The sequence below is a fragment of the Nicotiana tabacum genome, chromosome 21 (genome assembly GCF_000715075.1).
Source record: "Nicotiana tabacum cultivar K326 chromosome 21, ASM71507v2, whole genome shotgun sequence".
Taxonomy (NCBI): domain Eukaryota; kingdom Viridiplantae; phylum Streptophyta; class Magnoliopsida; order Solanales; family Solanaceae; genus Nicotiana; species Nicotiana tabacum.
This window is the reverse complement of record NC_134100.1, coordinates 14,470,816-14,484,503: the sequence shown is the minus strand read 5'-3', so window position 1 is coordinate 14,484,503 and position 13,688 is coordinate 14,470,816. Positions and strand designations below refer to the sequence as shown.

General features: G+C 36.3%; 2 protein-coding genes across 6 annotated transcripts; one reads left to right on the top strand and one right to left on the bottom strand.

Annotated features, from left to right (window-relative positions):
- Positions 1-1,082: 1,082 nt before the first annotated feature.
- LOC107783926 (uncharacterized) lies at positions 1,083-5,953 on the top strand. Of its 5 annotated transcripts, none has more exons than XR_012704316.1 (8): positions 1,099-1,230; positions 1,362-1,381; positions 3,294-3,410; positions 3,547-3,646; positions 4,610-4,759; positions 4,852-5,211; positions 5,373-5,442; positions 5,529-5,953. XR_012704316.1 is itself a non-coding variant. In XM_075241622.1 (7 exons), exons 1-7 carry the CDS (start codon positions 1,228-1,230, stop codon positions 5,726-5,728), a joined length of 660 nt encoding a protein of 219 aa, XP_075097723.1. In that variant the 5' UTR covers positions 1,083-1,227; the 3' UTR covers positions 5,729-5,953. The 5 variants fall into 5 exon arrangements, 1 of the variants encoding a protein (XP_075097723.1); XR_012704313.1 differs by having other exon boundaries at positions 4,849-5,211; XR_012704314.1 differs by having other exon boundaries at positions 4,849-5,063; positions 5,529-5,587.
- A 163-nt stretch (positions 5,954-6,116) lies between these two features.
- On the bottom strand, positions 6,117-11,918 carry LOC107783925 (ammonium transporter 2 member 3-like). The gene is made up of 3 exons (XM_016604951.2): positions 11,249-11,918; positions 9,359-9,644; positions 6,117-7,554 (listed from the first exon to the last, which is right to left on the bottom strand). The coding sequence occupies exons 1-3, from the start codon at positions 11,840-11,842 to the stop codon at positions 7,022-7,024; spliced, it is 1,413 nt and encodes a 470-aa protein (XP_016460437.1). The 5' UTR covers positions 11,843-11,918; the 3' UTR covers positions 6,117-7,021.
- Positions 11,919-13,688: the final 1,770 nt, after the last annotated feature.

The window sequence follows — 13,688 nt, the reverse complement described above, 5'->3', positions numbered from 1 at the left end:
GGTTATTAAATATTTTCTTATTGAACTAAGTAAGAAACTCTTTATTTTTAGCTTTCACCATAACATGTTAATTAAATAAGAAAACGTGTTCATGGGTTACGTTTGTTGAAAACTTTCTACAACTTACTTTTGTTGATTTCATAGTTATTTAATAATTATTTTAATATTTAAGAGCTTAAAATTAATTAAAATTTTGCTTATTAATTTATTTTCTTATTCGAACCATGTAGAAAGTTATAATATTTAGAAATTATTAAAATATCACTTCGTATAGGTCTTGCACGTAAACTAGATATAAATATAATTAAGAAATAGATAAAAGAATAATAAAAAGATTTAAGAAAGAAAAAGTACGGGTTCTTGGACAATAACGTAGATAGCTTCACTTTATAAAAATATACAAGACTACTACACCAATAATTTTATTCAATATTATACTTTAAACTTTCAAAAGTTTTAAATGCACAAATTAACAAGATAGTTTATGAGATTTCTTAATTATTAATCCATGATATATTTAGCTAAATATGAGTCAGTTTATCAGCTAGCTTTCAATTGTAGATTCGCTTACTAGCTTCTTTTTTTAATGTCTTTTTTTTTGTTTGTATATTATTGCACTTTGATTTTGTGTTATTTAAAGTTCGAAGATTATTAGTTATCTACTTATATGTTATAAGTTGTATCCTTCAAGATTATTTACATTTTCAAGGATCTTGGCTGTGAAACTGAAATTATGAAATTACAAACTTGGAACAAATCTTAAATTGAATTATTAATGATTGAGGACTTCTGAGATATTTTTTTTAATTATTGAGTTAATTATACACAACCAATGTTCATGATCATCTTTAAGAACTTACACTTCTATTTTATAACTTAAAATTATTTTTTAAATAATTTATACTCATTAAGACATGATTCACGTGCATCACGTACCCTAAGACTAGTTCTCCTTAAATCGAGCAACCAGAGTTTGTTAAATACTTAACCGAAAACAAAAGTATTCACTTTTGATAAACTTGAAAGACCAATCTGTTCAAGTGTATATTTGAGAGACTATTATAGACCTATTCCAAAACAGAAGGGACTATTCTTATCATTTTCTCGGTATGTATAAAACAAAGAAGGGACCAAACTTGAAAAAGCACGACCTTCTTCAAAAAACGGTCTTGCACGCGAAACAAGGTCTCCGTTTTGGCGATTTAGGGTTTGCTCGTCTCTGCGGAAATGGCAAGTGCTCTCTTTCTCTCTTCTCTCATTTATCTATCTACTTATGTGTGTATTACATGAATTTATAAATCTGAAATTTTCTCTGATTAATTGCGAATATAACAACTGAAGACGGTTATGATTTTTTGCAGGCTGATTCTCCTGGAAAAAGGTACTCTACCGTCTCTCTCTTACTCCGTTTTACCTTAATTTTCGTTTCGTATTTCTGTTGAAGATGTTTTCTGCGTTTTGCACTTCTGATTTGTAGATAGGAATTCTGATCTGTTTCTCGCTGCTGAATGTGCTTTTTAGGGTTACTTCTTCACGTGAAAGTGAAAAATGGTTCTATTAATTATTTTATGGGTGATGTTTTTTTGTAATTTTTTTTGTTTACTGTATTTGATGCTTCTTAGCTATATTAAAGTTATTTTCTGTATGTAAAGGTATTTTCTACTTTGCTCCTAGGGTTTTGGTCCGGTGGTAAGATCGCACACAAAGCCTGGTGCTTGAATGGGGATTTCTCGAGTTTCGTACCGTGCACCATGGTCTCTCGGGGATTTCTAGGTTATAAAAATATATTTTTCACTTTGAATATAGATGCTTTGAATTGGATGACTTGGTTGATGTAGAATTGGCTATGGTTAATTCTTATTGAAGTGTATCTTATTACTCCCGAGCGAGGTAGATGCTTGTCTAGGCAGATAGATGGCTTTCATTTGACACATAGATGGGAGTGTGTGTCTTGTTATTAGCTTTGCTTCGCACAGATTTGAACCCTTCTATTTGCTCTTTCGTTGATAGGTAACCCGTCTTCCTTTGTCCCTACCATTTATCATCTGGATCTACTAGAATTAATATGATTTGACAGATGGGAAACATTCTTTCTCCCTTCAAACCAGTTATTTCCTAATTGTTGCCATAGTACTAAATGTTAGAACAGCTCAATCTATTCCACCTATGATACTGGAACCTTCAACTATAGGACTAGAAAACCATAGTTTTGGTCCTCTTGGAATTTGATTCTCGAATTTACCTGTCAGAAAGGAAGGTCATGTATGAGGGATCAGGACTGACTGTGTGGAAATTTAATTATGTAGATGACTAATATATCTTTGGTATGTTCCCAGTGGATCGGGAGCAGGTGTTATCAGGAGTTAAAAGTGTACATGGGCCTTTTAGCGCAAAGTGCAGTTAAAGCGTGGGTCAAAGTGAATAAAGGCACAGTTGAAGAAAAAAAATTTGTGAAAAAAGAAGAAGGAATTATCGACATGAAATTTTTTGGGGTCACCTATGTGAATACTTTGCATCCATTTTGCTTTCCCAAGGTCCTTTAGCTTTTAGAGGAGTTGTTATACTATTTTACGCTGCTCTCAGCCTATTGCAATCCTTATCTCTTACGTAGGCTTGCAACGATTGTGATTATGTGGAGGAATGTGATAGAGAGATTCAAAGAAGAGGTAGATGTAGACCATAAGGAATATTGAAGCAAAAAGTTTTGAATTAGTTGTTAGATTTTTGTTAATTGGATATTGTTGTTGGCTGGTAGTTGTTTTGGAGGTATCTTACATATTCATGTTTTTTGGGTGGATGTATATCCCGTTTAGTTAATGGTACCTGGAAGGATGAATCCTTCTTTGATTTTTGCCTCTCAAAGTGAAAGAAGAGTTTGTGTTAAACCCCAAGGAAGTGTTCTATGATTTGACTGAAAATAACTGGTTTCATTGATTGATGGAAGGTGTTCACTTAGATACAATTCAAGCTCTATCTTTTTGGTATTTAGTCATTCATCTTAAGCTTAACTGTATAGCTCACCCTAACTTGCTCATGATTGAGGAATAATTGTTTTTAAACTTAATCACGGCAGTATAGCATTTCTGAAAAACATTTACTCCATTACAAAGTTGCATCTTCTGTACTTTTCTAATTTAAGTTAGTTCTCTAATTTCACGCTAGTACTGAGTATTTCTGTTGTAGCATCGATTTCAAATATTAAATTTTCCTGGTTTACATTTGCAGGTAAGACGTGGTTTCTTTATATGATTGTTATTGAACTGATTTAATGTTACAATTTCTGCACTTTCTAGGTATTCGCGCTCTCCATCTCCTTGGGAGGAAAAGGCAAGATCTAGGTCAAGGTCTAGATCATGGTCAAGGCCAAGAGGAAGATCCAGGTCCAGATCAAGGTCGAGAAGTCATGGGAGGTTCGTTGGAACTTGAGTTTTTCTCTGCCCAAGTCTTTCTTCTTGTAGTGCTGCTTAATATCCTGTGTGTTATGTTTTCTTTGTGTTAATATCTTGTTGTACGTTGCTAAAATTTGTTGCTCCATAACTTATTCAGGGATGAACCATCTAATCCTGGTGTCACACTTTATGTGACTGGTTTGTCTACAAGGGTGACACAAAGGGACCTTGAGGAGCATTTCTCAAAGGAGGCAAAGGTTGGTATTTACTTGTATGCAAGTTAGTTTCTTATTCATCCTTTTTTGCTCTACAAATTTCTATTCTAAATGGATGTTAACAAAAAGTTTCCTCTGCACTTTCCTATTCCTATTTTATAGCTTTGAAGGGTTTTCACTAACTGCACAATAATTTTTTTTGCGATATATTTTCTTTTGTTCTTTTTCTTCCGAGAATAATTCCTATTCACTGAAAAGGGATGAATAAGCACGAAAACAAAAAGAAATTAGCTAGAGAGGATGGAGATCAGACAAATCAATATAAGGCTTTACTTTTCGTAAATCGACCATAATCCAATTTCAGATGGGCACATATCGGTATCCAATCTCCCTGTGTTTTCTCTTGTCTTTTACTCTTATTGCTTTTTCTCGATTGATATATGTCGTAAGATCTGATCAAGTCTCTGTCAGCTTATTCATTGTCGTTATCATGGAGAATACATGCACGTTGAAGTTGACTATGACAGTAAGTGAACAATTACCACAACGCCAACGGTATGCAATTAATTGGAAATAATATGATGTTAGAGTTGCTGTAAGAGTCAGGAGCTCCCAGTATCACTCTCTCTTCTGTATCTGATTTTCCAATAGTTCAAGAATTGTAGAAAATAATTCTTTTTTGAATTGCGTTTCCAACCAAAGAAAACATGAAGATGAACGTGGTCATACTAAGAACTGATCTCACAAACTCGAGGCAGAGGTTGCATTTACTTTATAATCCTATTTGTGTAATTTTAATGTTTCCAAAGAAAGTTCTTTGATATTCTTTGGAGTAACCGCTTATTTATTTATTTGGTTTTCTTAAGTTGACGGTACGAGTAATGTCTTTAATATGTACACCAATGAATTGTGGTGGTGGCATTTTTGCTGGATTCACTTCCCTTTGTCCATCTCTCAAATATATGAACCTGCTCTGAGTGTTTTCTTTTACTTTCTATCCACCAGGTGAAATCAGTTTTCCTGGTCGTGGAGCCGCGTTCCCGCATCTCTCGTGGTTTTGCTTTTATAACGATGGATAGTCTTGAGGGTGCTGAGCGTTGCATTAAGCACCTAAATCAGTCTGTTCTTGAAGGCCGCTACATAACTGTGGAGAAGGTGAGCTGCTTTGTATTGAGCTAGTGAACCATGTCCATTTAGATTGCTTTTCTGTCTTCTTAACTTGGAGGTTTTCTGGTTATATTCAGAAGACATTGCATCAGCTTTGTCAGCAGCGATCAAAGATGATCTGTTCTTCCCCTGCAACATTATATTCACTCAGCTTGACCAATGGCTCGCTAAAACAGCTTTCACATGCATCTGATCAACTAGACATAGCAACTATATTGTCCAACATCTATACAACCTCAGCAATTACTCTCAACTAATCTACGGTCATTATCAACAATCTAATCCAGCATTGGTCTCTGTCTCCCACAATTTTTTGCTTGGATGGAACATGCCAAAATATCTAAGCTGCTTTACTGCACGACTAGCATGATGTTATATTTATTTATAAAGAACATAGTTATCTGTTTTGCCAACTTCCTTACCTAGCATGTAAGGGGAAGGTAAGCAACTGTTTTCTTTGCTGGATTTTAGAGAAATGTTATCTTCATGCTTACTTCAAACAAGGAGTATATTGTCTGGTCTAGATATTCCATCTTTTTCCTTGATGTAAATGTGAATGTGTTTAGACTTCAGATTATGAAACCATGTGTCTATTTTTCAGTCTCGGAGGAAACGCCCGAGGACTCCAACGCCTGGTCACTATCTAGGGCTTAAGAACGCAAGGGGTGATGGTGAGTCTTTTATCATTTTCTACTAGTTTCTGTCATTTTGGGCTAAATATTGGAAGTCCTGAAGGATTGTTTTTCTATGGTCAAAGGTTTTCGTGGTGACCGAGGTGACCGTGGTAGGTATCGCGGCCGTGATGACTATGGGCACCGAAGATCTCCAAGGCGTTCACCTTATCGAGGTGGACGAGATTATTCTCCTAGGCGCTCACCTTATGGGGGAAGGTCAAGAAGGGAACGATCCAGGTCATATTCCCCTTATGAAAGGAACTATGCTCGTGGTGCTAGATAGGAGGACGTCGACAAGGCATCGGGTAGCCCAATTACTAGGGAAAGCTGTTTGTAACGATCTTTATGAGTTTGGTTGGACTATATTTAGGTCTTATGCTACCAATCAACGAATGTATGTGTGCTGTAGCACCTGATATGCTCGCATCTAGCTGACTGTTTAAATTATGCTGTTGTTTATGTCAAGTATTATTTGTGTTTTGCAATGTCATGTTGGTTATGTGTGCCAGAGCCTTCTTTCTTACTCATGATATTGTGAAATAGTAACCTCCTATGGTGGAAGAGGTCTTTAAATTTCTGAAAGTTGAAAATTGATCTTTTCATCAGTTTGTTATCTTTGGTTTTTCATGAATAGTCAAAGGACAATTTCATCAGTTTGTTTTCTTTGATTTTTCATGAATAGTCAAAGGATGGGTTGCTCCTAAAGTCTTTACAACCTATCAACACATTCATGATGAAATTCATGCAGACAAAGCAAGACTCTATTGTCATCTCCTTCCTTCAACCTTGACAAGCACACACCACCAGTTTTCACCTAGGGCCAGTGCATGAACTCTTGATTTTTTCTGACTGCTGGCCTGAATCACCTTAAACATCAATGTATATTTGAACAGAGACCTGGAATTTCTTAAAAGGCATTGGGGTTTTAAGTGAACAGAGGAGAAACATTTTAACGTGGTTATTATAAGGGGTAATAGTATAGGAGAAAGGTCTACAAAAAGCTGGTTGCTCAAGAGATTACTGGGGGTCTTAGTTTCGGAGGCCGCGGGGACAAGAAACTCCAGTAAATAAAAGAAAGACAATAGTAATCCTCTTAATAGCCGAGGGCCCTCTTCCCTGGTGGTCTTAGTTTCGGGGGCCGCGGGGACAAGAAACTCCAGTAAATAAAAGAAAGACAATAGTAATCCTCTTAATAGCCGAGGGCCCTCTTCCCTATATGCGCTTACGGAAGAGGAAAAGCTTGATTATCATAGATTAGACAATACACATTAGCAAACAAGTTAATTTGCGTGGTTTGGAAGAGTGGTTAGGGATGAGAGAGTAAGGATTTTAGTGGATATTCCTGCTACTTGTTTTGATTCTCTATATTGATTGTTTTGAACTAAAAGCAAACTTTTGGATGGAATATTCACAACCAAATCCTCATTAAGTTTGATTGTACTATTAGATGGGGCTCACACATTCTCCAGTACCGCGAATACTCCTCTAGCATGACAAGTTCTTAATACTCTAGATTCCGAATTCGCCTCTCTTAGCATAACAAGTTCTTAATACTCTAGATTCTGAATTCACCTCTCTATTGAGTTGTTCCATATTGGCGTCGGCAAAAATAAGGGATTTTAGGAGTCCTGTTAAAGCGAGGTGGATCTCTCTCTCCATCACCCCACAAAGCATAAGCTTCTTCGCCATGAACAGCATCATCTCCAATCTCAAGATCATCCTCATGAAGTCTTAACTCAACTATTCGACTTATAAAAATACATATCAAACTCGTAGCCACAACATTCCATATTGTGATAAATGCAGCACCAAGAATCTGATAAATCATTTGGCGAACCCCTCGCTTAATGTCTCCATCAATTATGCTGTAGAGAAAGCCTGGACCATATTTGTCTGATCCATAAAACATCCTCAGAAGCTTAGGTTTAGCAAAGAATCCAGAGAGGATTCCTCCTAAGAGGCCTGCTACTGCATGTGTGTGGAAGACTCCTAATGTGTCGTCGACTTTCTGGAAAAATGCTGATTTCTTGTGCAGAACCATCATAGTGAACCAGGGTATTGAACCTGATGAGATTCCCATGAGTATTGCTGCCCAGGACTCCACTATACCTGCCAACCATGGCGAAGCCAACAAATTCAGAAATTTCACTAAGGGGCGTCATAATATAACGGAATTACAACAACAATAATAATCCCACAAGTGGGATCGGAAGAGGGTAGTACTGTGTGCGCAGACCTCACCTCTACGTGGTGAAAGGTAGAGGCTGTTTACGTAGACCCTCGGCTCAAATTATAACGAAGTAAATACACGAAAAAATTAGGAGGATTTAACATATACGATAGGCATAAACTTTCTTTTGACCTAGCTACACTGTAATTTTCCGTGAAGGGGTGCCAATTGACACCCCCTTAGACTAAAGTGGCTCTGCCACTTCCTGCCAATGTGCATTTAGGGATGGCAATGGGGCGGTGTGGGTTTGAGCGTTAGCGGGGCGGTGCAGGTTTGGGAGTTTGCGGTTGAGGGGCGGGTTCAAATTTTGAATTAAAAAAAATTACACGGGGCGGGTTGCGGGTTTTGGGTTTACTTTTTTTTGAACTAACTAGTGCTGTGTCCTGTTGAAGGTTCGTTAAAGTGTTTTTTCCATAACTAGTTTTTTTCTTCTTTGAATATGAATGTTGGTGCATTTAACAGGAGAGGCATTATTAATATTTTTGTAAATCATTGCATATGCAAAATCCTTAAGGTGATTTGACAGAAAGTGAGCAGAAAGTAAATCTTACATAATGGTCGGAATCTGTGTTATTTCCAAGTCACCTGATGTGATTAGGGTGGGAGTTTATCTGTGTTATTGGCAAAAAAAACCCACAAAAAAAGAGAATTTTTATTAAAAAAATTTGCGGGGCAGGGCGGGACAGGTGAACGCGAGTGGAGAGTGGGGCAGGTGAATGCGGGTTTAAATCCTATGCGGGACGGGTTGAAATTGTGCTGGTTCAAACAGAACTCGCCCCCGCACCGCCCCGCCTGCCATTCCTATGTGCATTGTTTTAGGACATTTTGCTCATTTTAATACTAGTGTACTAACAGGCTCATATTTTCTTTTCTATGATATTAGCCGAGACGAGCTTAAATGGAGTGACAGAAATAATGAGGATTCATATAGCGACTTCAACTTACTTTGGATTGAGCCGTACTAGTAGTATTAGCTGTTGTGGTGCTTACATGCTCATATTTGATAAAATCTGAGCTCTTTATACTCGCTCGTTCTAGGCATTTGCTGTCAAAGTACTGGTATGCAAGTTTTTGCTCATCTATAGTTACTTTGATGTGACAAAATAATTGATTTTTGATTCTACTGTTATATTACGGTAAAGTTGTCTCCGTGTGATCTATAGCTCGTGAGTTCAAGCCGTGGAATTAGCTACTGATATTTGCATCAGGATAGGCTGCCTACATTGCACCCCTTGGGTGCAGTCCTTCTCCGGATCCTGCATGAACGCGAGATGCTTCATGCACAGAGCTGTCTTTTTTTTTTTTTGGTTCTATTGTTATATTGGGTAAAGTTCAGTCACCATATGTGAACTTAACCCCTAGAAGTCTTCCTCGTTATTCCCTATTACTTACATTTTGTTCATTTAGGATCGTTTGGTTGGAAAACAAGTTATTCTAGCATCAATTATCCCGAGATTGTTATCCTACTCTCTCATAGGGACAAAAATAAAATTACAATTCCGGGATAACTAATCGCGGGATTAGTTATACCGCGATTTTATCCCAACCAAACGTGGGATGAACTCATCTCAAATTTAATCCCGAGATTAATTATTCTTTTATCTCTCTTACCATACGAACCCTTACAAGTGAATTAAATATTGATATTGTTAAGCTAAAGCACTTGCATTAGTAACTACTAACCTGCACCAGGGGTAATGCAAACTAGGCCAGTGATCATTCCTTGGACAGCTCCAATTACAGAACTTTTATTGTAAAATATCATGTCCATTGAAAGCCATACCAACAAGCTGGTGGCAGTGCAAAGATGAGTATTGAGAATGGCTAATGATGTGATTAGATCAGAGGCTAATGGAGATCCACCATTAAAACCAGTCCAACCCATCCAAAGAAAACCTGCACCTCCAAGCATGTGAATTATGTTGTTTGGTGGGAAATGTTGTCTATCTTGTGAATGCCTTGGTCCAACCTATGCCAATCAAATCCCAATAATCATTATTTTATCATCCCATGTAAGCTCAAAATAATGCTGCAAGCAGTGGCGGAGGCAGAATTACCGTTAAGGGGTTCAAAAAAGAAAAAAAGTTAAGAATGTTGTAGCTAGTGGTAATAGAACCAATGACCTTACAAAAGTTTTGAATCCCCCTTGACCACTAAGCTATGCTTTTGAGGTGTGTCAAGGGGATTCAAAATATAATATATATAGATAAAAACCAGATTTTATCTTGTATGTACATTGTAAATTTTCGGCGAAGGAGATTCAGGTGAACACCCTTCCGCCCCCCTAAATCCGCCCCTGGTTGTAAGTGTTTTTTTTTTGTTCTAATTTCTATCGTCCAACAAAATTTCTTAGATCATTTTTCTTTAATAATGAATTAGACTTTTTAATTGATTATTATAATTTCCTATAGTTTGATAAATGGAAACAACCTCTCTGTCCTTCTAGGGTGGGGTAAGGTATGTGTACATGCTATCTTCCCCAGACCTTACTTGTGGGAACTCATTGAGGTTTTTGTTGTTGTTGTTGTTGTTGTTTGAGAAATCTTTTCTAGTGCCATCTTATTTGTTACTCCTATTTTTGTTTTATATGACACTATAGTTTCCCTTTTGATCCGTCCTAGAAAGATTAACACCTTTCTATATATCGAAAATCCTTAGTTTTAGCTTTCCAATTTGACATCTTAATGAAATGCTCTTATAAGAATATGACCTGACATGTCGAATAAAGGTACTTTTGGTATATTATACAAACAAAAAAAAGCGGGCTTAAATATTGATAGAAGTACGTTCAATTGAATCCATATTTTCTACATAGATAGTAGATGTATATGTCAAAAAATAATCCTAAAAAGTAATAAATTTTAAATTTTAACCCGTATTTCCGATAAACTCAAACTTTAAACCATTAAAATTCAAATGCTAGATCAACTTCTGCATGTGGGCAACACATACATTGTCAAATTGCAGATATATTTTTTGTGTAAAAATCTTTTATTTCTTTCTTAAACTTAGTATTCAGTCAAATATCATCATATGGACTAATTTTGAAAATAGTTTTAACATGATTCAAAATTGTAATTTAAGTGGTCTCCCTCTCTCCCTATGCTTCGAACCAAGACTCTTCTTCAGACTTAGGTTCTCTAGCTTCTATTCTCGGGGTACGTAGATCCACCCATCTTTTGTTTTCCTTAAAATTGTAAAACTTCTACTTTTTCAAATGTGACCAGGAGCTTACAGGTTCGAGCCATGGAAATAATCTCTTGCAAAAATATAGGGTAAGACTGCGTACAATAGACCTTTGTTATCCAATCCTTCCCCGGACCCCACCATAGCGGGAGCTTAGTTCACCGGGCTGCCCTTTTATGTAAAAGTTACAATAATAAACATTTTCAACGCTAATAAAAATACTAGGTGATTCTTCCCATGTGCCTAAGTGTCTGATTCCATGGCTCGAACCCGTGAGCTATAGGTCATCACGGAGACAACTTTACATTTGCTCCAAGGCCCCCCTTCAATTATAGGACTTGTATTTTTTCAAATAGAAAAGGTAAAGAGAATGTCTAGTAAAATTACCCAATAAGCAGCAGTAAATCCAGCAACTCCAGATGAAAGATGAATCACATAACCACCAGAAAAATCAATAATAGGTTCAAGAAATCCAGAACCCCAAATACTATAAGCACCAACTGTATAAGAAAATGTAATCCAAAGTGGAACAAACAACATCCATGCATAAAAATTCATCCTACCAAGTAAAGAACCAGCCAATAAAATCACAGTAATAGCAGCAAATGCAAATTGATAAAATACATAATCTGCTGTTGGAATATAATATTTAGAGTGTTTTGTTAGCAAAAAATCTTGAGTCATAGCTTGTTCAGGTTTGCCTATTATAGATATTAAATGTGTACCAAATGCCATTCTATGGGCCCATAAAACCCAACAAATTAAAACTGCTGCAAATGCATAAAGGGCCATAAAAGCTGAATTTACAGCCCATTTCTTTTTAACCATTGATCCATATAAAATTACTAGCCCAGGTACACTTTGTAAGCCCACCATTGCTGCTGCTGTTAATTCCCATGCATTATCTCCTTTACTTAACCATTGTGGTGTTGATTCATCTGGCTTTAGACCTTGTGGAAGGTATGAATTATTTGGATCCATTTAAAGAATACTTTGTCGACCCCAACTTGTTCGGGACTGAGACTACGCAGTTATTGTTGTCGTTGGTTTAGAGAAATACAAAGGTTTTGGTAATTTTTTTGAAAGGTTGATGCGGTAAGATATTTATAACAAAAAAATTTGAGAGAAAATCAAGGTAGACATAGGGATAATCTAAGTTTTTGGAGGTACTTAAGGATTCTCTGATATTCTGTAGTGTTAATTATAGCTGGATATGTTTGTTGATTCATCTGAGAATCCAATAACAGGACATTAGTTGGTTCAATGATTGGTGAATTTAGTACATTCATTACGTAAGCTAAATAAATAACTATGGTTGGATTCTTGAAAATTTGATTTGGCTTAAGTTAAAGTTTTTTTCCCACTAGAGCAAGAATTATTGGCAAATCCATCAATGCGCTCGGGGTTTCGATAGAACTCAGCGTTTTGGGGTCAATCCTGTATATTTCAGAGGCAGATTTAGGATTTGAAGGTTACGAGAGTCACTGCTTTTAGTACAAACTTACTGTCATCAACACATATTGAATTGAGGTGTACGTTTAGCCGCTTCAATCCATTTGATTCCGTTTGATTTATGATTTTTTTGGTTCATAAATAAATCATATTTAATTATTACCGAACGAACATAAATTTGGTTTATTCAATCTAGCTCTCTCCATTTGATTCAAACATAATGTAATTAAATCATAGTCACAAGCAAATTGTCACTAGTTAATGCTTCTATAAAACTAAATAAATAAATAAAACCATGATTTATATACGTTGGAAGTTAAGAAATGAAACAACATAAGAGGAAAAAGAAGAATTCGGTGTATCGAAATAGAATCCTATATCTTTGTTGTTACATGACTAGAGCAAGAACCATTTGTGCGCAAATCCAACAATAGGGTAATGAGTTCGGTAGAACTCAATATATTTGGTTCGAATCCCAAATTTATGTTAAAAAAAAAAAAGACTGTCCGGTGTTGAGATCCCACTATGCATAGGGACCAAATTTATGCCAAAAGCGGCATAAATAGACTTAACTTTATAGTTTCAGAATTCATTCTTTCAACTAAGAACACACAATTTAAATTCTGAATGAGCCATTAACAAGAATATAATAACTTGTTTTTGTCTTGGTGAATCATATTCATTAGGTATCTGGTTAAACTTGAATATTAAAGAATCATACTATAGAAGGATCAAACCAATCACCTGAAATGGTATCACTGTCTGGTGATGCAATTTTGCATAGGAAATGTCAATTTTAATTACAAATAATATTTTTTTGATTAAATTATCGTATTTTATATAGCAAATTACAGCTCCAAATAAATATACAGAAAACAACATTAGGCTGAGTAAACAGGCTCCAGTTCTACATGCCTCAGTAAAGCCTTCTACTGCCTCGCACGCTTTCAAGCTATTCAGATTTTGCTGGATTCACATTCTATACAGGGTAGTAATTCAATTTTTGTATGTAAGTCGCCAACTTAGAGGCTAAGCTCGCTCAGAAATAGACCTCCTGAATGATCAATCGAACAGTGATTTCTGCTGCCTTATTTTGTTTCTGAAATACTCTATGATTCCTCTCTTGCCACAAGTAATACACAGATGCAGCCAGAGTAATGCGATAGATGCCAGCCCGTGCACATTTTTAGTGCCCATTGGACTTCATCATTCCATAGCATGCTACTCCTGCCACAACAGTAGTTTCTTCCAAATATTTCTAGCCACCTCACATCCAAAAAAGAGATGTTGGATGGTCTCATTTTCTCTTGAACGCATAAGGGGCATAGTAAATCAGTGGTGATGCCCCCTTGGGCAATTCTGTCCTTTGTAGCCA

Coding starts and splice junctions, on each gene's coding strand:
- LOC107783926 (XM_075241622.1), top strand. Junction 3,647..4,609: donor ATTTCTCAAAGGAGGCAAAG/GTTGGTATTTAC, acceptor TCTATCCACCAG/GTGAAATCAGTTTTCCTGGT. Junction 4,760..5,372: donor GCTACATAACTGTGGAGAAG/GTGAGCTGCTTT, acceptor TCTATTTTTCAG/TCTCGGAGGAAACGCCCGAG.
- LOC107783925 (XM_016604951.2), bottom strand. CDS start 11,842: ATGGATCCAAATAATTCATACCTTCCACAAGGTCTAAAGCCAGATGAA. Junction 9,645..11,248: donor GATTTACTGCTGCTTATTGG/GTAATTTTACTA, acceptor TGATTGGCATAG/GTTGGACCAAGGCATTCACA. Junction 7,555..9,358: donor TTGCATTACCCCTGGTGCAG/GTTAGTAGTTAC, acceptor CATGGTTGGCAG/GTATAGTGGAGTCCTGGGCA.